Source organism: Pan troglodytes, chromosome 14, assembly GCF_028858775.2.
Source record: "Pan troglodytes isolate AG18354 chromosome 14, NHGRI_mPanTro3-v2.0_pri, whole genome shotgun sequence".
In the NCBI taxonomy this organism is placed as follows: domain Eukaryota; kingdom Metazoa; phylum Chordata; class Mammalia; order Primates; family Hominidae; genus Pan; species Pan troglodytes.
Window position 1 is genome coordinate 94,965,296 of NC_072412.2, and position 24,822 is coordinate 94,990,117.

Below are 24,822 nucleotides of genomic sequence, written 5' to 3' on the forward strand. Positions count from 1 at the left end.
TCAAAATCTTACCAGAGTAATGCTTAAAATTTGTAGATAGTTAACCTAATTAAAATAATTAGCTTCGAAACAACAAATTGATAAGCTAAGTAAAACTTACACTATGTAACATTTGTGTGGACACTTGATTTGTCAGTTATGCATAATAAAAATTCCAGTCATCAAGAAAATTACAAAATTTTTATCATAACATGATTTCTTTCACCCACCAGCTTTATCTTACAATAGATAAATACTAACATGTTCTCATTTTTACACTAAACCACACAGGATTGATGCATTTGGTTAGACTACCATTCGTATTGTTAAATTCAATTTTCTCTTTATATAACGTGGTAAAATTTCATTTCTTCTAGATTCCAAAAGTATCTACAAAATCCATGCAATTGTACCATTTTAATATACTATGGAATATCATACAAAGTAAGGCATTTCAGTGTCATGTATAACCAAGTTACTGTCAATCCAAAAATTTTTGCACATCAATACAAAGATATCTAAGAACTTAGGAACAATATTCTTCTCAGTACTGTATAAAAATAACCACAATGAATATGTGTTTGTGTAATATTTACTCCATTGTCTCATTTCCAGAAACTGTGACAAGCCGCAAAGGTATTTCAGTGTTGGTAAGGGTATCTGGATTGCTGGTGGCAGAGGTATTAACCGTTCCTATTCCTGAAACAGAAGCTTGTTGAATATTTGCAAGGATAAATTTTGTTCCTCCTGCAGTAATCAAAGTATCATCTTGCACAGCTTCCACGGATGCCAGCACGGTACTGCTAGAGTGAATACCTTTTTTATTCTGCTGTGTTTTAGTATGTTTGGCAAGATGGTCACTTCTCACAAAGCATTTTGAACATTCTGAACAAACAAATTTCTTCTCACCTGTATGTGTTCTTCTGTGCCTCTGTAATTCATCACTTCGAGTATATCTTTTACCACAATACATCCAGTTACAAACAAAAGGGCGTGGTCCAGAATGCCAATGCACATGAGCTCTCAGATGTGAGGTCTTCCTATAGACTTTACCACACCCCGGTATACGACAAATGTGTTGCTTCTTTTTCCCAAGATTGGTACTTCTCCCACCACCTGCTTTACAGTTGGGGCAGGTGCACGCTACCCTCTGAAGTCCTTTTCCTTCTTGAGGTTGTTGGTCCCCTTCTTCATCTGCCACGTGTACTCTTAACTGTGGTCACAACACAGTTGTGCCACTCTTCAGGATCAGGTTCTTCTTCCTTGATCCTAGTATCTACAGGACTGTCAGCATTCTCTCCTGGATGTAGCTGTATACCAGTAGAATATATAGAGTTTACTGTAACTGTAGATTTGACAACTGACCAGTGCTTAGACTAACTGGAGTTGAAGTGAAGGCTCCACCTGCCGCAAATTGACCAAGTGTGAGTGTCTGAACAGGTGTCAAAGTTAGTTGTTGGGCAGCAGTTTTCTGTATTTGCAAATTCTGCAAGTTCTGGACACCTTGTATTTGAAACGTTTGCCAAGTTATCTGTCCAGAAGGGGTCACTGTCTGTGCCCGAATTAAAAAGTTTCCAGGATTCAGCTGCAACTGAAGATTTTGCGAAGCCTGTTGTGATATATTTTGACCATTGGCTTGCACACTATGGATTGTCTTTGGTGTAATACCTTGCACAATTTGGACTTCACTGGTTGGCGGCCGAGACTCTTGAAGTTGTAGATGTACAACAGGCTGTGCTGGAGAAATCTGAATATTCTGTGTCTGTGTCTCTTCAGAAACAGGTGACTGGATATAATTTCCCTGAAGATCTGAAGAATGAACTTGCCCACTAGAAGTAGTCAAGTTATTTGTGTTTTGTTGTAATATACCTATACTATGTATCCTAACAGCCAACTGTGATGAAGATGTTGGCACAAATAAATCTGTATCAGTATTAGTTTAATTAATATCAGGAGAAACTCTCTCACCAGTCTTTTCTGAATTGTCTGAACTATCCGTACCTTGTCCTGTGTTTATCAAATGTCCATAGGCATTAATGCCTGCAGTCATTGTCTGAGAACTGCCGGAGAGTCCCAAAGAATCTAGATCGACACTGTTGATTGGTACAAACGTAATATTTCCTGGCAGACCAAGAGGCACATTAGCAACTACTTGGGTTGGACCAGCAAAAGATGAACCACCAATTGCAACTCCCTGAACCTGGACTTGACCAGTCCGTGGTAGGAGATTCTGGATGTTAGCAGGTGTTCCAGAGGCAAGTAAGGTTTGATTAGAGCCAGGAATGATCTGAATTTGACTGCCTTCTTGATTTATACCTCCATTATCTGAAAAGCCTGTGAAACCAGTTTGAACCTGCCGACCATCTGTTGATTGGACTATGTACCATTTGATGAATCTGATCCTGCTGCGTCTGAAAATGTTTGCTCATTCTGCAGATTCTAAAGGGGGAGAACATACTGCCCACTTGAAGTAGCAGCACCTGGAATCTGTACTAGATTACCAGCTTCATCTTTTATAGTTGTAGGTGTGGCTGACAAAACCTCCCATCAGTTTGGTGCTCCTCCTAACAGTGCAGAAGCCAAATCACCTGTCGCTCCAGCAGCGGCGGGTGCCCCGGCTCCAGCAGCCACCTCCTCCTTGTCGTCGCCAGGCGATGGCGGCCCTATCTTGCTGCAGGTAGCGGCCAGCAGAGCAGGCGGTGACGGCTGAGTGTCCTACCCACGATGGGCGGGTTCAGAGAGGGAGACAAGGGGATGGGTGGCGGTTAGGGCTGGGCCGCCGCTCACACAGGAAGTGCGACTGGGTCCCCGTCGGCTGCGCCCGGGGGGAACGCCGGCCCGCGCTCTCCTCCTCCTCGTCCCGCCACCGGCCCCGCCTGGCGTCCCCCGCTCGCAGGCACCCCGGCTCCCTGGTCCGCGGGCAGGTGGGCGCCGGCTACCCATCCCCGGGAGGACGCCTCTGTTATGTTTTCAATTAATTTAACAAACCAATATAGGAGAGAGAAAGAAAAATTATGTAAATGATTAATCATGAAATAATAGTAAACATTTGGGGATATTTATAAAACTGAACGGCTGGGCGCAGTGGCTCACGCCTGTAATCCCAGCACTTTGGGAGGCCGAGGAGGGCGGATCATGAGGTCAAGAGTTCGAGACCATCCTGGCCAACACTGTGAAACCTCGTCTCTTGTAAAAATACAAAAATTAGCCGGGCGTGGTGGCAGGTACCTGTAATCCCAGCTACTCGGGAGGCTGAGGCAGGAGAATCGCTTGAACCCGGGAGGCGGAGTTTTCAGTGAGCTGAGATGGCGCCACTGCACTCCAGCCTGGCGACAGAACAAGACTTCGTCTAAAAAAAAAAAAAAAAAAAAAAAGCGTTGTATCATTTTTAAACTAAGGCAAATGATGGCTTTAATTTTCTCAAACATTAAAATTGCTAATGTGAGTTTTGGAGGAAGAATGTATATGTATATATATATATATTCTTTTTATATATTTATTTATTTTATATATATAATTAGTTGTAATATATATGAAATATTTTAAATTATTGCCAAAATAAATTAGTCAATGTATAATGGCCTATAAGAGGAAAATAAGTAATCATTGAACAATTTCTTAAAAAGTAATCCATTATTCATTACACTCTGAAGGTCATTTTTTAGAGTGAAATAAGAGAGAAGAAGTTGAACACATGTAACTCTTTTATGCAGGAATTACAAATTAAATTTGTTGACAAATTTGAGAAGATAATGTTTTCTGAAATATATTGTTATTTTCATTGAGAAATTAAATATATATAATTTAACTATAGCATCTTCTTTGAGGAAATTGGTTTTTTAGTTGTTTTAATTTGGAGAGTGGTAAAGATTATCATACCTTAATAAATATAATTTTTTTTTCACATTTGGCTCATATTAAACATTTCTATTAAGCTAAAATTGAGTATGAATTGGTTGTTAAGTAGTTAATATAAAAATGGATAAAAAGATACAATTTGCCTCTCAGCTAACTGACATTCAGGCTTTTACATGTAAATTTTCTCATCAGGGTTACACAAGGATCTCAACATTGCCTGGTGCTCAGAAATTCTTGCAAGCCATTGTGGGTTTGAGGTATGGAATTCCTATGGAATACTAGGAATAAACAAAGATATTAAAACTACTACCAAAGAAGAGTGGCCACTCAGCATTTCTTTTTGAAATAGACTTGTAGTACTGAATAATAAGTAGAGAAGAGTGAAAGATAAGAATTCTTTGCAACTTGATACCTTGCAATAGCATAAGTGAACTACTCATACAAGCCTGTTTTTCTTTTCATACATTACTACCATATCACAAAAAATAGGATAGCAGTCAGCCCAAGAGTTTGACGAGGTGTAAACTTAACCTTTTTAATTGTTTTCATAGATATCACATGAGAGGCAGTATCTCACAACATGGGTTTTCAGCCAGACAGATGTGTTCAAAGCACCACTAGTAGGTAGTAACCACCTGCTAGTTGCTGGAAAATATTGGCAAAGTTATTTTACATGCCTGTCATTTTCCAACTTATAAAATTAGGATACTCATATGTTAGGCGAAAGGTTAAGCTGCTGTACCAAAAAAAACAAAAAAAAAGGCAGAGATTAAATCAAAATTTATTTCTCTTGCATGTATCATTCTGTCTGATATTGATCAAATTATTAATCAGAACCATGTGTATCTTGAAAATGTCAGTGATTTGTTTCCATAAATAATAAAAAGTACAGGACAGGGAGGAATGGAGGAAAAAAGAAAGATGATAAAGTACACAAAAGAAATATTTATCTGCATGTTTCAAGGTAGTAAGATAAATGCTCCTTAATATTTTGTTTGGCAAAACAATAATGGCTATGATTCAAACATATTTTATGCATTCTTCCAGTAAGCTATGCTATTTGCCCAGTTACTAGAGATTGTCGATGATCACATTCTTACAGAACTTCACTTAACGAAAATAACAAGGCAGGTTATCATGAACATAAGCTGTCCGAACTTGTTAGTAGCATTGAAACTATGTATAATTTTCTTTATGAAAATTTAGATTTTAACGGAAAATTAGAGGAATAACAAACAAGGAAAGCTATTTATTAAAGTGAGAGTTAATTAACATTATTAAATATTAATTAATATAACATTATATTAAACATTTTAACTTGCAGGTTGAACACTTAAAGCAAAATAAGCATAGAGGAAAAGCTTACACACATACAAAGACACAAATACACATGGAGATAGTCAACATCTTTAATTAAAAACAAACCACATTTTTAGATCTCATATTAATATAAATATGTGAAACTAATGTTTGTGTACTGCTCTTTTCAGATAATAGATTAGCATTTTGAAATATTTTAAAGTGATTGAAATGATAACTTATTTTATATATTAATGCCATTATTATTTAATGGGATTGAAATGATATTTTTTGAATTGATATACTATCCTTAATATGCAATGGAAATACTTTTAAAAGATTAGTTGAAAATATGAGTTGAAAAGCATGTATTCTATATTTACATAGAACTCCACCAAACCATAAATGAACAGTCAATGAATAGATGTTTCTGTATCCTTACTATGTGCTTGGAATTACATTTTACATTTTTTAAAATGTAAAAAATAATTTTACATAAAGTAATATTCTAAATTTTTCAGAATATACATTTTGTTTTAATGCTTGCAATGTAATTTTTATCTAGTAGATGATTTATCTTTCTATGAATATTTCACAAAACCTACTTCTCAGAGTTTGTGTGGAGAACCAGCTGCTATGTGCGCTACTTTATTTTTATTTATTCATTTATTTTTTTGAGACAGGTTCTCACTCTGTTGCCCAGGCTCGATCATGGCTCACTGCAGACTCAACTTCCCAGGCTCAAATATCCTCCCACCTCAACCTCCCAAGGAGTTGGGACTACAGGGGCACAACACCACGCCTGTTTTTTTGTTTGTTTGTTTGTTTGTTTGTTTGGTAGAGATGAGGTTTTGCCATGTTGCCCAGGCTGGTCTCTAACCCCTGAGCTCAAACGATCCACCCACTTGGCCTCCCTAATGCTGGAATTACAGGCGTGAGCCACTATGCCTTGCCTATGTGCACTATTTTAGATTTAAAAATTGACATAAAAGAGAATATTTTGTATTAACAGTTAACGAGATAAAATGCAAATGGATTTTTGTTTTACAGTATAATAATTGGCCCAAATTAGGAATATTAAAGTAAAAAAATGTTTTTGCAGTGCTATCACATCTTTTGTTTTAATGCATCTCTATATTCCACTAGCACAGAGCTGATCCAAAATACAATATTGTATATGCTACTACATGGGCATTCATCTCAATTTCTCCTTCCTTACAATGCATAATTCTCAAAGTCAATAGCTGAAATATCAACTGGTGGTACAAACTTGTGAGTTTTGATGACTCAAGTTTATTGTTAAAAAACAGGTATTGGTGAGTGATGTGATTTGGATCTATGTCCTTGCCAAATTTCATGTTAAAATGTAATCTGCAGTGTTGGAAGTGGGGCCTGGTGGGAGGTGTTTGGATTATGGAGGTGTATCCCTCATGAATGGCTAACCTCCACCCCCTTGGTGATGGGTGAGTTCACCTCAGATCCAGTTATTTAAAAGTGTGTGGCACCTCCCTCACAACTCCTTCTTGCTCCTGCCTTTGCCAAGTGATGTGTAAGCTCCCACTCTGCTTTCTTCCATGAGTAAAACCTTTCTGAGGCCTCCCCAGAACCCAAGCAGATGTCAGTGTCACGCTTCCTGTGCAACCTGCAGAAATGTGGGCCAGTTAAAACTCTTTGTAAATTACCCAGCCTCAGATATTTCTTTACAGCAATACAAGAGCAGCCTAACACAATGAGTTAGAAAGAAATAACAACACCAGATATATGATCTTAAGGATGAAAAGAACCAAACCAACACAGACATACAAACACATACATATGTTATGATACGTAGTAAATTTACATAGAGAGTGTGCAAAGTATAATGACAAAAATAAGTTTTTTCCATTGTACCAGGAAAAAAAGTAACTTGGGGTAGTGGTTAAAGAAAGTTGGGCTAACAATTGTTCCAATACTTCTTGAAAAATGTAATATACTTTTTAACAATGTAATATAAATGTAAAAAATATCTCCACAGACAAATTCAGTATACAATAAACTTTGCAAATGATTTTTGGGAGACCACAATTCCCATTAAATTGATCTATAAGAACGCCAAGTGTCCATATGCCAGTTAAGCACAAATACCCATCATGAATTGTTTTCAATAAACAGTTTTGCATTTAAACTAGTTGAATTTATAATTTATTAAACAAAGTAGAATAGATATACATATAAAATAATATTTTATTGTGTTAGTCCATTTTCATGCTCCTGATAAAGACATACCCAAGACTGGGCAATTTACAAATGAAAGAGGTTTAATTGGACTTACAGTTCCACGTGGCTGGGGAAGCCTCACAACCATGGGAGAAGACAAGGAGGAGCAAATCATATCTTACATGGATGGCAGTAGGCAAAGAGTGAGATTGGGCAGGAAAACTTCCGTTTTTACAACCATCAGATCTTGTGAGTCTCATTCAGTATCATGAGAGCAGTGCAGGAAAGACCTGCCCTCGTAATTCAATCATTTCCCACTGGGTTCCTCCCACAGTATGTGGTAATTGTGGGAGCTACAATTCAAGGTGATATATGGGTGGGGACACAGCCAAACCATATCATCTAGGTAAGGAATTATCAGATCTATGTATTACTTGTCAAATGTCTATAGATACAGTTGTCATTAACAAAAATAATATAAAATGTTAATTGATAAAAACTTTGTGCACATATCGTTTTTATGTATGCTAAAACTTATGAAACTGTTGCAAGAATGGCACTAGAGATCCTGAATACTATTTACTCAGATTTACCAATTGTTAACATTTTTCCTATTTGCTTTATCATTCTCTCAATTTGTCTCCCTCTCTCTCTGAGGTAATATCTATATATTGTGTACATATATGGGTACACATATATACGCTTTTTTAATTAAGAAAATTAACATTGATATAATAATTTCTTCTACTCCAGATAAAATAATCACATTTCATGTATTATCTGTATAATGACCCAAATTACTGTTTTATTTATGTAGGATCATGCAAAGCAAGGTCACACAAAGCATTTAGTTTCCATGTCTCTTCAGTCTACTATCATCTGAAACGATTATCTGACCTTTTTCGTTTAATCTTATTTTGTCCATTGTTAGCCTTTTTCATGGTTGAAAAATACAAATCAGTATTGTTTAAAACGTTTTTCAAATTGGATTTATTATATTCATTTTTGTACTTTTGCAATAAATGCCACAAAAGCAATGCTGTATTTTTTTACATCGTGTCACACAATATTCGTTTTACATAATATTTATCATAGTAGTTTCAACCTCTTGCTTAGGACAGTGTCTCCAATTTTTCTGTTCTGTAAAATGATCACTCTTCTGCTTATAATTTTTAAGTAATTTATAACATAATAATTTGACGCTATGTAAATTTTCCATTTCTCTTCAAATTTTCATCCACTAGTTTTAGCAGCCATGGATGAATTTTAACTCCAATTATCTATTCTATATTTATTATATGTCATTATTCTGTTAAAAAGAGTTTTCCATTATTCCTCATTTATTTGTTCATTTACTTATTTCATCATTTTGGACTACGGGCTTTTGATATTGAAAAGCTATTGATAGGTAATAATCTATCAATACCTTTCTTAAGATTGATGCTCAAATTGTTCCAAAATTTCTTAGCAGAAGTCCCTTCTAAAATCCTCTTTGTTCATTTGATATGCTACCGTCATTCTTTGAACATGTCCATACTTCCTGCAACAAAAATATATTCCCTGCCCAATGCCAAAATAAAATTCTTCTCCAAGAGGGATGACAAATAATTGGAATATACATTGCTTCATCAATGCATTATTAAAACTATAACTTCTAACATGTAGATATTAGTTGCTTTTATAACATTGATGAAAAAGAGTTCCATTGTATATAACTTCAAATTTAATTATTATTTTAACGTGTATTTTTTATTTCAAATAAGTCAATTGAAATATTTCAGAAAAATCTCTACAAAATAAAATGAATAACAGAAAGATGTTTATATATCAAATGCATAGCTAAACATTTCATATATAAGCTTGTTCTTATTAAGTGATCAATGAATACTCCAATGTTTACTTGATATTTTGATGATGTTTTGGTTGCAAGAATCTTGATGACTGTTAAGGTTAGCACATTTAGGAAGAACGAGTGATGCTCAAGTCATACTATATATGAAGTTTATTTTCCACAGTGTTTTAGTCTGTCATATATCAAACAATAAACTTGTATTTATTTAGTATTCAAGAATCATTTTGTGTATTTTGTTATGTCAGGGACTAGGAACATAATGTGAAATTGAGCAGGGAGAATAAAAAATTAAGTGTATCCAGTTGTATTTGGTGAGAGATTAAAAGAAAGTTGTTGTCTCATGAAGGCATAAGAGTTAAAATATGCTCACACATAGCCCAGCATAAGCTCTATTTTAAATACCTATAACTTTCAGAGCACCTGTCTCTTCATCCATTCTGAAGCAAGTGATTAAACCCTGAGCATATTTCTCAGAAACAGCTGTAAAATATGGAAGAGCTCTGAGGAAAGTACAAATACCATTTACATTTTGATGTCTAAAGAGAGACACTTTGTCAGTTTGCAAAATTAGAGGTGAAATATAAGCATGAAGCCAAAATCTCTATCACTGTAAAGACTCATGCCTATTATACAATATGTCATATCAGATTGAAGTAACAGCATTAAATAGTCTCAGCTAATGAAAGTTGTTCATTTTACTTAGATATTTTAGCATACTTTGGTAAATATCTCTGCTATGATGTCCATGTATATTTAGTAAACATTATACTAATTAAAACATCTAATATTGAGATAATAAAGCAGATACTAGCACACCTTATAAATTTACTGATCTCTTAATTTTGTTCCTATTCCTTTATTTCGTTCCTTCCCACAGTTTGGTGACTATTTGTGCCTCTTTTAAATGTCATTTACTGCTGAGATGCCATGGTTACAGCAAACATTCTCAAAACCTTTATATAATTATGCAAATTCATAATTATATTATTATACTTAAAACTAATTAAACAAAAAGTAGGTTGCCAATGTAATGTCAGATGTATACATATAAATTTCTCAAAAAATTATAGAAAAAATATAAAAACTCTCTGATGAGTTAAATATGCTCAAACAAGTATTTTGTGATATGAAAAAAATGTAGATCAACAACTCAAACACTAAGAAAAGAAATAGAAAAAGAAGAGTAAGAAATAAAATTAAAGACAAAATTTTTAAAAAGATTAATTTTGAAAAAATATTTGGTATAAGAATTAAATATTCAATTACAAGGTAACCTAGGAGATTATATAACCAAAAAAAAAAAAAAAAACACCTAAATCTTAGGGACAATGGAGAAAAGCAGGGAAGCAACTATGCAAATAAGATAGAAAAACAAGTAAATGTGTTTTGAGCAAGTATAGATGAAGGCAGTCAGAAAAAGAGCCAATATGTATATAACATAACTTCCTGAAAAAAGATAAAATACATGACACAAATATTAGTTGACACCCTAATCCATGAAAACACCACAATGATTAAAAAGTGAAGAGGAAAATTAAGACAAGAACGCGGATAAAGAAGGGGGAGAAAGAGGAGGAGGTAACAAAAGATAAGGAGGAGGAAGAAGAAGACCTGAGTTAACAAATTAATTAGTCCACGGGGTACCTGAGAAAATTGTTTCACAACAATCAATTTGAAATACATTTTAGTCAAACTACTAGAAAGTCAAAGCAACAAAAACAAAGAACTACTAAGCTACTAAAAACAAAACAAAAAGAAAAAACCTTAGGTATCCAAAGAAAAAAAATCCAGTAACATAAAAAGACAAGATATTTGAATATCACAGTTCTCAAACGCATACAAATGAAAAGAGCCATGTCATTGCATTTTCAACAATTTCAAAGAAAGAAACTCTGAACTAATAATAGCCTAAAATAAAGGAAGGGATGGGGTGAAAGAATAACATGTAAATATTTTATGGTCCGAAATAAATAGAAATAACACTAAAAATGGCAGAAGAATGAAGAGGAAAAGAGGAAAGGGGAATAAGTTGATTAACACTCTTCTATAGGCAGTATGTAGATTCCAGCAAAACCTGAAATAACAGATATGAAATCTTAAGTGAAATATAGAAAAATGAGAACACTACAAAATGTCCTAAATTCAAAGTTAACTACCATGAAAAAAATACAGAATTTCTAAAATAGTAAATAAAATAAAAAGACAAGAAACCAATTCCATAGAAACAGAGGAAATATTATATAGAAAAAGAAACAGAGGTAATATTATATAAAATACAGTAACTGTGATAAAAAGTAATATGACAGAGTTGAGAGTTGAGACATTAGAAGTCATATTTTAATTCGTCTCTTAAAAATGAATTTCTATTTGGTTTACAAAGCATTACTCAAATATAAACAATATACAAGAGGCACACTTAAAACAAAATAATTTAAAGAGGCTTAAAAAAATAAAGACAGACAATAATAAACTATCTAACACTATGAAAAGAAACAATTCCTTTCTCCGGGCGGAGATTGAGAGAGGGATCTAGGGAACCAAGGCTACCAGAAATGCCACATGAAAACAGGTCAGGAAACAGCAACTACAAATGTTTAAAACTCACCGTATCTCATTGACTCTAATCTACCTGTGTGCAGGAAACTGAAAGCACGTAGGAGCTAAGAATAAAAACAGTCTAGTAATATGAACCAGTGCCTGCCTCAAGTGTGGCAGGCTGAAAATTGAATTTAATCAAATTAAATGGGTGCTGAATCAAAAATGTCAACAGTATTTTAGAAAGTTCCTACAGAGTACAGAGTTTACACAAAATAATATTTACAGTTTCTAGATAAAAGTCAAAATTGAAACCTGAAAAATGTGACTTATGATCAAGGGAAAAAAATCAATAGAAGACAACCACAAAATTACACATTATACCCATTACATGGAACTATTAGGAATTTTAAAGCAGCTACTATTTCTATACTCAATGAGGTGAAGAAATATACTTTCACACTAAGTAAAGAGAAAGAATGATTGAGCAAACAGAGACACTTATAAAATGAAACAAAAACAAAAGAAAAGCGGAACAGTTTAAAAATGAAATTCTACACCAAAAAATAAAATATTTGAAATTAAAAAAAAATCACTGGGCATGCTTAGTAGTAGAACGGATATGACTGAAGAAAGTTAACTTCCAGATAAGTCAACAGAAAACATCCAATATAAAGAAAACGGAGAATCATGATTGAAGAAAAATAATTAACAGAACCTCAAAGATAGATGAAATAATTTCAAAATATCTAACATCCATGGAATTTGAGTTTCAGAGGGGAAGAAAGAGAATGGGGCAGAAAAAAAAAACACATGTAAGGAATAATAGCTGAAATGTTTCCATATTTAGTGAGGGACTTATATTTATAGATTCAAGAATCTTAGGGAATCTGAAACAGGGTAAATTCAGACATAAGTGTGGTCAGGTGTATGATAGCCCACAGGCTTCAAACCAAAGCTTAAGAGTTTATCTTGAAAGAAACAAGAGAAGAATAAATAATGTGATTTCCCTGGACTCTTCCCACGCCTTCCTCAAGCTAGCAATATGAAAATTTTTTCTCGATATTTAATGTTCAAAGTAAATGAAATGTAAAAAGAATAGCTTCACAAATGCTATGAAGCTACCATATACACCCGCTTTTACTCAGGAAAGGATTCAGAGGATACAAATTGAATGGAAGAATATTATTATATGATATTTCTGTGGATTAGGGGCAAATTCTAGTTTTTCCCATTCTTTAAAACTCAAAATATTTAAGAAGGGAGAGATGGGAGCATTTTCTATATTCAACGTAATTCCTGGCATAGATTCTTAAATTATGAAAGATGGGACTTTAGCAAGTAGTTATTGAAATGCATATGAGGGTAGAAATATGTCTTTGGGATTTGGAAAGACTGAGAGATTGAGAATGTAGCTCTAAGTAACTCAAAAGAAGGATTTTAAGCTTTTGCAGTATTGTCATTTTCTGTGAGATAAAAGAGGGGTGATTGGAGATGATGAAAAAAAGAATATAGAGATAGTCATGTTAGGAGACAGACTTTTATTGTTACTACATTCACTAATATTAGTAAAATTATTTTAATAATATTTCCCTCTAATTATCATTCTCCCCTAGTGACAAGCAGCTTAAAGTAAGGTAAAGTTGGGTTAAACCTTGAACAATGAGTTTTTACACATTTTTAAAGTAATTTATGTTTTACTATTACTTGCTGTTTCATAACAAATATAGCATCATTGTTATAGTTCTATATTTATTCTAAGTAGTGGTAGAACTTTTTTTGGTAAATCTACAATATAATACTCAGGCATAAGTTTAACTTATATTTAATTTCAATAATTATAATTTAGTAACTAGCATTTATAAAATGAACTAGCAAATGTTCAGGTTCATATTTAAATTTTTTAATTTTGGGCTTTTTGTTTAAAACATAAAATAGACTTATCTCTCATGCTGATATTTCAGAGTTTTTTTTGTTTTGTTTTGTTTCGTTTTGTTTTTTTGAGACGGAGTCCCTCTCTGTAGCCCAGGCTGGAGGGCAGTGGCGAGATCTCCGCTCACTGCAAGCTCCGCCTCCCGGGTTCACTCCATTCTCCTGCCTCAGCCTCCTGCGTAGCTGGGACTAGAGGCAACCGCCACCACACCCGGCTAATTTTTTGTATTTTTAGTAGAGACGGGGTTTCACCGTGTTAGCCAGGATAGTCTCGATCTCCTGATCTCGTGATCCGCCCGCCTCGGCTTCCCAAAGTGCTAGGATTACAAACGTGAGTCACTGCCCACGGCCAATATTTCAGTTTTATTATCAGTTGTCTTTGATTTGAATAATTTAATCGATTTTCAATTATTTAGATTTAACATGAAATTTCAGCTTTATTTTTCTTCTAAAATTACGTAAGTATACTAAATTTTCCTGCACTTCTGTGACATGTTATCAGTATTTCTTCATTTAACTTTATAAATATAATAGTTGGTCCAATGGTCAGTTATCATATTGATCAATTTTGTTGTATTTTAGAACTTTTATCCATTAATTGCATAGCCAATTTGCCACCCACGCAAAACTCAGATTTTATGCTATTATATTTGATCCATTACTCTACTGCCAGTGTAATAAAACTGGGTTGAATTCTACTTTTTTGGATATGCACATATAACTTTCAATTAAGTCAAGCCAATATTTATAATATCAAACAGCATTGCCAGATCTAAACTTTGCTCATTGAATTTGCCCTAATAAAATATTAAGTGAAATGTGGTAACATTAAAACTGATTTCATGGTGACCAGGAATAAACTCCTTTTAAAAAAAGTATGCAAACACATACACACACACATATAATTTATTATATATATTTAAATATTTTATATATATAATTATATGTAAACCTTTTAGAAAATAAAGCATGTTCTACTTAAACCATTTTTTTTAACGTGGTTTGGCATGACCCAGTTCACAGAGCTTCTTGGACCTGGGCATCATTGCAATATCAGATGTGATTTAAAGCCTCAAAACAACATTGTGAACTTAGAAATACATGCCTTGAAGGTTCATATTATTAAATACTATCGTATTTAATTTTATTTTACATTGGGGTAATCAGTTATTCAAATGGAATGTAGTCTAAGCTAATGTTTTTTGAATGCTTCTGAACTTAAAGTAGTCACAAGGATTTCTCAGGGAACAATTTTAAATTTTCAGAATAAAACTTCCCAAAACACTGCTGAACATTACCTTTGGTTCAATTACAAGAAGAACATATATAAAGCTAAAATCAAGCCTAGGAAGGAAAGAGAAGATCCAAATTATTCCAATGTTATGTTCTTTTCTGCTCTAGCATGTTATTCTGAAGTTGTAGGTGGCCACTGTAGATTATACACTCATCCCAATGGCCTACCCTAAAGGTTAGAGCAGGGAAAAAAGCATCCCGTAACTTAGGAGCTTGCCTTTTGTTACTCTAGAAGGCCACTGCTACAATTCAGAGAGGTCCTTAGAGAATGAGAACTTTCTCTGACAGCATTTTTGCCCAGTATCAAATTCACTTTGAGGAAAAATTGCCACTCTACAGTTGATCAGGGGTCACAGGTGGAAACAGAGACCACAGAGCATCATGATCATTCCCCACAGGTGAAGGTCCAGCTTGAGTGTAAATGGCAATGGTAACAAGACAAAGAGCTTCCCACTAAAATTCCATCAGGAAAGCTATTACAGTGTTTGGCTTTATGGATTCTATCAAACAGAAATGACTTCAGCTGCTGCATACTGCTAGCTGTAACCCCTGCCAAGTTCTGTATAGAGGCCAGTAGAACAGCTTGTTGAAATTTCCGGAGAGGCTGACTCAGGGGAAAAAGAATAGTAGTATCATGTAATGTTCATCTAAGCTGCATCATGACTTTCAGAGAATCCAATATAGTCTGTATTTATCTCCCAGTATAAAACCAATCTGAGAAATACCCAACTGTATAGTTCTCCCAGGCATATGGCTTGATATAGCCTCACGATCTTGTAAAACCTGCCTAGTAAGTAAATATTTAAATTTAAAAAGAAATGGTTTTAACTGGGATAAGTTGTGAGGATTTTCCCCCCATTTAATTAGTAGTTATTCTTTCAGAAAAAATAGAAAGTAGTCACTTAGGCTCTTTGTGTGAAATTTGGGAAAAAAGTTCCTTGTTAATTTGAAATAGATACAAGAGCATTGCAAGTTCTATCAGAATTGAACATAAAGGCATTAATATTTAAGCATTCCTTAAACAAATCAATAAAGTAACAGCTGAGTATAAATTTACAAGGAAGAAGTAAGCCATCAGTCATATAAGTAATTTATCATCTCAAACACAAGATGTTGACTGTTTAAAATGGACATTTATCCAAATATCCATTTTTGAAATATTGTTCTTGAAACTTTTTTTAGGCCGTTAGAGAAGAGGCAGTTTAAATTTTGTTAAGATTATCAGAGAATACATGACTATGTAGCTCAATGAATTAAATAAATTAAATAAAATGTATTTTCTGAAACTTACTATGTCTTTGTCCTTGATTTTATCTTCAAATTGCAAATCTTTACGAAGTGAACACAATTAAATCTCATCCTGTACTAAAGAAAAGTAATATAATTCTATTCCATTTTACCAAGAAGCCCAAATACTCTTATTTTACAGGCTTGTATTATATTAGCCAATATAATCAAAAGTAGGAAAATAAATTATACAGTTTCTTTAAAAAGTCCTGATAAAAGCTCACCATCTTCTCAAGAAAGTTTTGAGGCCAGTTAAAAAAAAAAGTATAAAAATCCAACTACCCTTTACTACTGCTATGGAGTTCTTTAAATAAAAGTAGCAAATATAAATTTAATTAACACTGTATGATTTAAAGCACTCTATAAGGAAAGCTGTTCACCAAAGCTAAACTTCTTTCTTTATATTTGAAACAACAGACAAAGATATTAACATGTTTCTAGGAGATAATGAAATAGATCTTTTTGTTGTAAGACTATATCAATTCATGTGTCTTTTGACATTATAAGAGAAAATATAAAAAGTCTTCATTATCTATATTTCAGTTATATGTTATTGATATTTGTATCAATTGAAGCTTATGCTATAAAAATTCAGGGTGTAGCTTTACATTCCATCAGACTGAAATGGAGCAGGTATTATAGAAAGCTAGGACAGATATTAGTTCACTGGCTTTCAATGCACTTTAAGAGAATAATGTACCAATAATAATAACTGCTGGGTACTTGACATAGGAATTAAAAATGTATTTTCCAAATTATTTAAAAAGTGAAATATAAAAAAGTACATTAAGGACAACTGCAGTTAGGCTTTTACTTAAGAAAGAATTGACTCTGTACCCTTCCTGTAGTTAGATATGTCTTTCAGGTCTCTCTGGGTCAGAAATGAATCTATAGCTTTGTGTGACTGTTGATCCATGGTAATCTTTCACATCTTTTTGTATCAAGGGGAAATAAAAAATAAATTAAGGAGTGTTAGGGCTATGTGGCCAAATCTATGCCTCCAGCTTACCTGATAGAACCAATGAGGGACATTTTATTCAGAGTCAAGATGTAAAATTCCTCATTCTTTAGTATTTGTACTGAGACACAGCAATGACTGCTGATAGAAAATGACTATTCAAGGGAAACAATGATTATGTAAAGTCAGGATAAGGGACAATATTGGGCAATATACAAGGCTAATGCAGATAGAAAAAAAAAATAAGAGAAACCACTTAGACACTGAAAGTTGGAGTCACTCAGTTCCTACTTTCCAGCTCTAATCTCTGAGACCTGTACTTTGAAGTTCAGGAGATGAGTTTTCATATACATGAAATCTTTCTTTTTTTGAGAAAGATTTCAGTGGATTTCCATTTATATCAACCAACATAATCAACTAGAATATTCTTTAATATATTTTTCTAATTTTATGAATGAAATTATTTTAGTTAATAAATCACAATACCATTTCAACTAAATCTGAACATGAAAATTACAAAAATTCTGGACACACAATTAAAAAGTTTAGTTCTTTTCAGGTTAACAATTGAGCCCATTGTTTTATATTTTAAAAGATCCCCCACTGAAAAAGTGTCTGGAGGTTAAAAGAAAAATATTGACTTTATTATTTGAATGTGTAACTAAGATAATGGTTAAAAATAAGTTTATCATATTGTCTTAGTAAGCTCCTGCAGCTATAACAATGTAACTATAGACTGGGTGGCTTATGAACAACAGAAATTTATTTCTTACATTCTGGAGGCTGGAAGTTGGAGATCAGGGCACCAGCATGGTCATGATCTAGTAAGGACCTTATTCCAAGATGCCAACTGGTGCATTCTTGTTGTGCCCTCACAAGGCAAAAAAAAACAACAACAAAAAAAAACAAAAACAAAAGAACAAAAAAAAGAGCTAGAGAGAACTCTGGGCCCTGTTGTATGAGAACACTAATCCCATTCATGAGAGCTCCACACTCATGATCTAATTACCTCCCAAATGCCCTACCTCCTAATACCATCACAGCGGTAGTTAGGATTTCAACCAATGAATTTGGCAGAAACCTATTTAGTCCATTGTGGGTTATTCTTGACTTTACAAAAACTCAGCCATTTTGTTCATTTATGAGTTGACTAATGATAGTGACAGGAGACAGACAAATTCCTAGGCAGACAGGGCAGGTCCAGAAACTTGACCTTCAGGCCAAACACGAAAGCCTGAAAGCCAATCTGCTAGTTTCAGATAAAGTCCATGACCAGAGTGAGAACTTTTATACTTGTCTTAATCACTCTCTCTCAGATGGTTCCTTCTGAATGATGTCTTTTAACCAGTTAAATGTTGCCTTATCCAAGCCCACCCCTGGACCAATCAGCACACTTTCCCCCATCCCAAGCCCATCAAAATCCTGGACTCAGCCTCACAGACGACAACCCACTTTTGGGCCCCCTCTTGCTGCTGAGAGCTTTCTTTCTGTCACTCAATAAAATTCTACTTTGCCTTACTCACTCTCTGGTGTCCACCTACCTTATTCCTCTTGGTTGCAGGACAAGAACCTGGAACTTGCCAAACTACAGGAGTAAAAGAGCTGTAACGCTCTCACTCATTGAACTGCAGGTGGTGGGAGTAAAAGAGCTGTAACACTCTTTTCCACTCACCAAGCTACAGGAGTGAAGAAACTGCTGGGCACCAGTCCCTCCCACTTGCCAAATTACGGAAACGAAAAAGCCTCAACGCTAACATTCTATGCTTAGCAGACTATGGATACTTTGTGGAAAACAGATCATATCAAAATGAAGACATTTTATTGAATTTAGCATTTAGATTTTAAAGAAAACCTAAGACTATAATCTACCTTGCAATTCCTTTAATTATTGACTCTATCATGAATAATATGACTTAATTTGAGTGTGCATTTTAAACTTCCTCTGAATTTCTTCTTAGCAAAGAATTTTAGTGCAAAATGCACACTAAAAGTCAACTGTGGTGTGAAACAGCAAAGACAACCAACAACATAAATAAAATACTTCCATATCCATAATTAATGATAAATGAGACCAAAAAATTCCAGGCAAATTGTGAAGACACTGCTGCTTGGGAAAGCCTTACTCCTTTAATGTTCCTCTCTTTTTCAGTCTCCATCTTTTGTGTATGTGAAGAAAGAATCTAAAAGAATCTGGTAGAAGGAAAATTTGCACCAATATTCTAGTCAGCTTCTCATCTTTCTTTGAGAATATTTGTATTTAAACCTTTTCATCTAGATTTGAGTAAAGAACAATGCTGCATTGCTAAGTGGGAAGGGCATGATTAGTTAGTGCCGTTCCAAGTCTAGAAAGATATTCTCCACTGTCATCTACAAAGTTAAGCCAACCTCAGTCCTCCACCCACATCCACATTAATCCCTCTTTTTCTTTTTGTGTACTCATCCTCTGGTTTCTAAGTATTTTACTACTAATTGTCTCTATTCTTCTCTCTGGATTACCCATTAACTACTAACCTGCTGTGCCTGCAAGTGCAATAAGCAGGAAGTACCTAAGGTTGGGACTTTGCCAAACCACAAATTTGCTCAGCTATTTCTCATTTTCTGTCCTATTTCCTTCACCTACTTATCAGTTTTGCCTCTAGCAGTTTCTTAAGAAGTCCTTTAAAGGCAAATTCTTATTTGGGACATGATTGTGGAGAACTCAACCTAAGAGGCTTCTTCATTTCACAAGCAATCATGGGCACATGCATGCATGCATGTACACACATAGCAATACAATGTGATATAGTTTGAATATGTGCCCCTGACAAATCTCATGTTGCATTGTAATTTCTAATGTTAGAGGTGGGGCCTGGAGGGAGGTGTTTGGGTCATGAGGGCAGATTTCCCATGGCTTGGTGCTGTCCTCCTGATAGTGAGTTCTTTCAAGATCCGGTTGTTTAAGAGTGTGACATCTTCCCCTCCCTTGATTCCACTCTCTATGTGTGAGATGCCAGCTCCTCCTTCACCTTTTGCCATGATTGTAAGCAGTCAAAGGCCTCACCAGAAGCTGAGTACATGCCGGAGCTATGCTACCTGTGTAGCCTTCAGAACTGTGATGCAATTAAACCATTTTTTTAAAAATAAATTACCCAGCTTTAGGTATTTCTTCAAAGCAATGCATAGCAGAGTCTAATACACAATTCTAACAGTAAATGTACAGCAATATACTTATGACAAAGCCATTTTCTGAAAATTTGTATTGACTTATTTTAGCAATAATTCTTTCTAGGTGAAGCAATATTTCCAAGGCACTTTTACTAGTATTATTTCATTTGATTTAAGAAAAAGGAAAGAAAATATGTTAATTTAAAGATTAGAAACCTCAGGTATTAGCTGGTTGTAGGACAAGTTCATTTGACTCTACATTTTACAGCCTGAGACTAGGCATTATTAATTGAAAATTCAGTAAGTATAGTTATGACTGGTAAGTAGAAAAGTGAATGTAAGTGTCTTTCCTTATTGACAATGGAGCTAGTGCAAAATTTAGTAAATGATAAGCACTGTACAGATGGAATAATTAGAAGAGAGAGTCAGATTTTGTTTGCTTTTTTGGTTTGGTTTGTTATTTGTAAGACATCTTTTTAAATACATGTGGTTATGGATCAAATTCTGTCCCCTCAACAGTCATATGCTGAAGACCTAAGCCCCAATACAACTGTATTTGGAGACAGAACTATTAAACAGATAATTATTAAGTTGGTGCAAACATAACTGTGGTTTTGCCATTACTTTTAATGGCAAAACCACAGTTATGTTTGCAACAACCTAATAGGTTTAAGTGGTGTCATAAGGGTGAAATTCTAAATTAATATCACTGATACCACTCTAAGACGATCAAGAAACACCAGGGCTGCTCTCACACAGAGGAAAGGCACTGTAAGAACACAGCAAGCAGGCGGACATATGCAAGCCAAGGAAAGAGGTCCTAAGAGAAACCTAACCTGAAGACACTTGTGATCTTGGATACTGAGCATCCAGAACTGTGATAAAATAAATGTCTGTTGTATAAGCCACCTGATCTGTGGTTTTTTGTTTTCACAGGTTTAGCAGACTAATATGCACTGAAGCACCTCAAAAAGATTTGGTTCATAAAATATTGGATTTGGAACACTCTGCTAATTATTAAGTCTTGCTGATTAATATAATATAATCAGATGAATAACAGGGAAGAGTTTATATAAGCTGATTTCATAGGTCTAGCGTGAGATCTAGGAATCTGTATGTTATCTATACAGCCAAGATGAATTAGTATCAGGAAGCACTGTATTAGCCTCTCTTTGCCACAGCCCTAGTCCTCTATTTCTTTCTTGCTTTCTGGACAAAGTGCAAGCTTCTGTTACTAAGTCATCACTTCCATTCTTTCCCTTTTAAACTTTATGGAAATGTATGCTTTAGACCAAGGTAGTTCAGTAGAAATATTAAACAAAGAACAGTTACAATTTAGCACACTATAGTGGCCATATTTAAAAGAAGCACAAATAAACATGCAAAATTAATTTTATAATATATTTTAAGTAGCAAATAAATATACGATTTTTCTTTTAATTTACTTATTTATGTATTTTTATTTTTTAATCGACAAATATTATGCATATTTATGGGGTACAATGTGATGTTTGGATCTATGTATACACTGTAGAAAGATTCACTTAAGCTAACTAACATATCTGTCACTCCATCAAATTATTTTTATGTGGTGAGAAAGTTAAAAATATATTCTTTTTGCAATTTTGAAATATACAAACCATTATTATTAATGGTGGTCACCATGCAGTGCAGTAGATCAGTAGAACTTATTCCTCCAGTATAACTGAAACTTTGCACCCTTTGAACAGCATATCCCCTTTCCCCATTTCTTCCCCTGCCCCACCCCAACCACTGGTAACCATCTTTCTACTCTTTGGTTTTATGAGGTTGACTTTTTTTTAGATTCCACATATAAGTAAAATCATATGGTATTTGTCTTCCTGTGCCTGGCATATTTCATTTAATTTAATGTCTTCCAGTTTTATCTATATTGTTCTGAATGACAGATTTTCTTATATTTTAAGACTATATAGAATTTTATCGTGTATATGTATATATATAATATATCATTTTTTTCATTCATTTATTCATTGCCAGACATGAATAAATGAAAGAAATGAAGGACAGTCTGGTGGGTTCCATGTCTTCGTGTTGTGAATAATGCTAAAATAAACATGAGAGTATATATATATACATATATATATATATATTATTTATTATTATTTTTTTTTGAGAAAGGATCTCACTCACTCTTTCGCCCAGGCTGGAGAGCAGTGGCATGATCACAGTTCACAGCAACCTCAAACTCCTGGGCTCAAGTGATCTTCCTACAACAGCTTCTCAAGCATCTGGACTCCAGTCACGCACCGCCACACTTGGCTAGAGAGTGCAGATTTCTCTTCAACATACTGACTTCAGTTCATTTGAATATATATCTAGAAGTGGAATTGCTGAATCACATAGTAATTCTATTTCTAGTTTTTTGAAGAACTTCTATGCCATTTTCCAAAATAAATTAATTTTCATTCCCACCAACTGTATACAAAAGTTCTCTTTCTCCACATCCTCACCAATGTGTCACTATTCCTTTTATATCATAGCCATTCTAACAGGTATGAGGCAATATTTCATTTTGTCTTTAATTTACATTTGCTTTATGATTAGAAGTGTTGAGGATTTTTCAAGTATCCATTGGCTATTCACATCTCCTCTTCTGAGAAATGTCTGTTCAGATCCTTTGCCCATTTTTAATAGGGTTATTTGTTTTCTTTCTATTCAGTTGAAATTTCTTAAACATTTTGGATATTAGCTCATTAACAGAATCATGGTTTGTCAATATTTTCTCCCTATCTGTAGGTTGTCTCTTCAGTCTTTTGTTTCCTTTTCCATGCAGAAGCTTTTTGGTTTGATGCACTCTTATTTGTTTATTTTTGCTTTTGTTGCCTGTAGTTTTGGAGTTCTATTCAAGAAATCATCGCCCAGGCCAATGTTGTGAACTTTTCCTCTATGTTTCCTACTACCAACTTTATAGTTTCAAGTATTACATTTAAGTGTTTTCTTAGTCAATTTGTGTTGCTATAAAGGAAAGTGGGTAATTTATAAACAAAAGATGTTTATTTGGCTCATAGTTCTGCAGGCTGTACAAGAAGAATGGCACCAGCATCTGCTCCTGGTGAGAATTTCAGGCTGCTTCCACTTGGCAGAAGGCAAAGGGGAGCCAAAGTATGCAGAGTTCTTATGGTAAAAGAGCTGGCAAGAGAGCAAGGGCAGAGCTGCGAGGCTTTTTTTTAACAACTGGCTCTCACAGGAGCTAAAAGAGCAAGAACTCATTCATTATCAAGAGGACTGCACCAAGCCATTCATGAGGGATCCATCTCCATGATCCAAATACTTTCCATTAGGTCCCACTTCCAAAATTGGGGATCAAATTTCTTTTTAAAAATAATTTGTTAGTGAAGGCAACATGCTATTAAAAAAAATAAAATGTACCATCTTTGCCATTTTTAAGTGTACAGTTCAGTGGTAATAAATAGGTCAAATTTCAATATGAGGTTTAAGGAGGATAAACATCCAAACTATCACAAGTATTTTATCCATTTTTATTTGATTTTTGTCTATGGCATAAGATAAAGGTCCCGGCTGGGCAAGGTGGCTCACGCCTATAATCCCAGCACTTTGGGAGGCCAAAGTGGACAGATCCAGTGAGGTTAGGAGTTCAAGGCCAGCCTGGCCAACATGGTGAAACCCTGTCTCCACTAAACACACACACACACACACACACACACACACACACACACAAATTAGGTGAGCATGGTTGCGGGTGCCTGTAATCCCAGCTACTCAGGAGGCTGAGGTAGGAGAATCCCTTGGATCTGGGAGGTGGAGGTTGCAATGAGTCAAGATCACACCATTGCACTGCAGCGTGGGTAACAAAGTGAGACTTTGTTTCAAAAAAAAAAAGATAAAGGTCCAGTTATTTTTCATGTGCATATCCAGTTTTCCCAACATCACTTATTGAAGAGACTGTCATTTTGCCAGTGAGAGTTTCTGACACCTTTGTTGAAAATCAATTGATAGAAGATAACTAGGTTTATTTCTGGGCTTTCTATTCCATTTCATTGGTTGAAATGTCTCTTGTTAATGCTAGTACCATGCTGTTTCTATTACATTAGCTTTATAATACATTTTGACATCAGGGAATGTGATACCTCCAGCTTTCTTCTTTTTGCTCAAGATTGCTTTTGCTACTTGGCGTCTTTTCTGGTTCCATACAAACAGTAGGATGGTTTTTTCTATTTCTGTGTAAAATTACATTGGATTTTGTTAGGGACCACAGTTAATCTATAGATCATTTTGGCTTACATGAACATTCAGCAATATTAGTTATTTAATTAATTATTCAGTTCTCTGTCCTTCACATCAGCTTCTTCATGTGGCATTGAAACTGGTTTCTCTCAGGGCAAGCAACTCAAGAAAATTTAAGAGTGCCAAAGACAGAATCCACAGTCTTTTGATAATCTAATCTTAAGAGTGACATTCATCATTTCTGCCTTATTTTATTGATTAG

At 34.5% G+C, this 24,822-nt stretch overlaps 1 protein-coding gene and 1 pseudogene across 5 annotated transcripts in view; both read right to left on the minus strand.

Moving 5' to 3' along the window:
* Positions 1 to 24,822, minus strand: part of LOC107968076 (zinc finger protein 283-like) — an 83,066-nt gene that overhangs the window by 39,207 nt on the left and 19,037 nt on the right. For all 5 annotated transcript variants that reach the window (XR_010150538.1, XR_010150537.1, XM_063792274.1 and 2 more), the window contains one exon: positions 3,208 to 3,328. Coding sequence is in view for 1 of the 5 variants with exons in the window: in XM_063792273.1 (XP_063648343.1) it covers positions 3,208 to 3,328 (121 nt within the window). In the remaining 4 variants the exon portion in view is untranslated. The remainder of the gene's footprint in view (positions 1 to 3,207; positions 3,329 to 24,822) is intronic.
* On the minus strand, positions 572 to 2,029 carry LOC467296 (transcription factor Sp3-like; annotated as a pseudogene).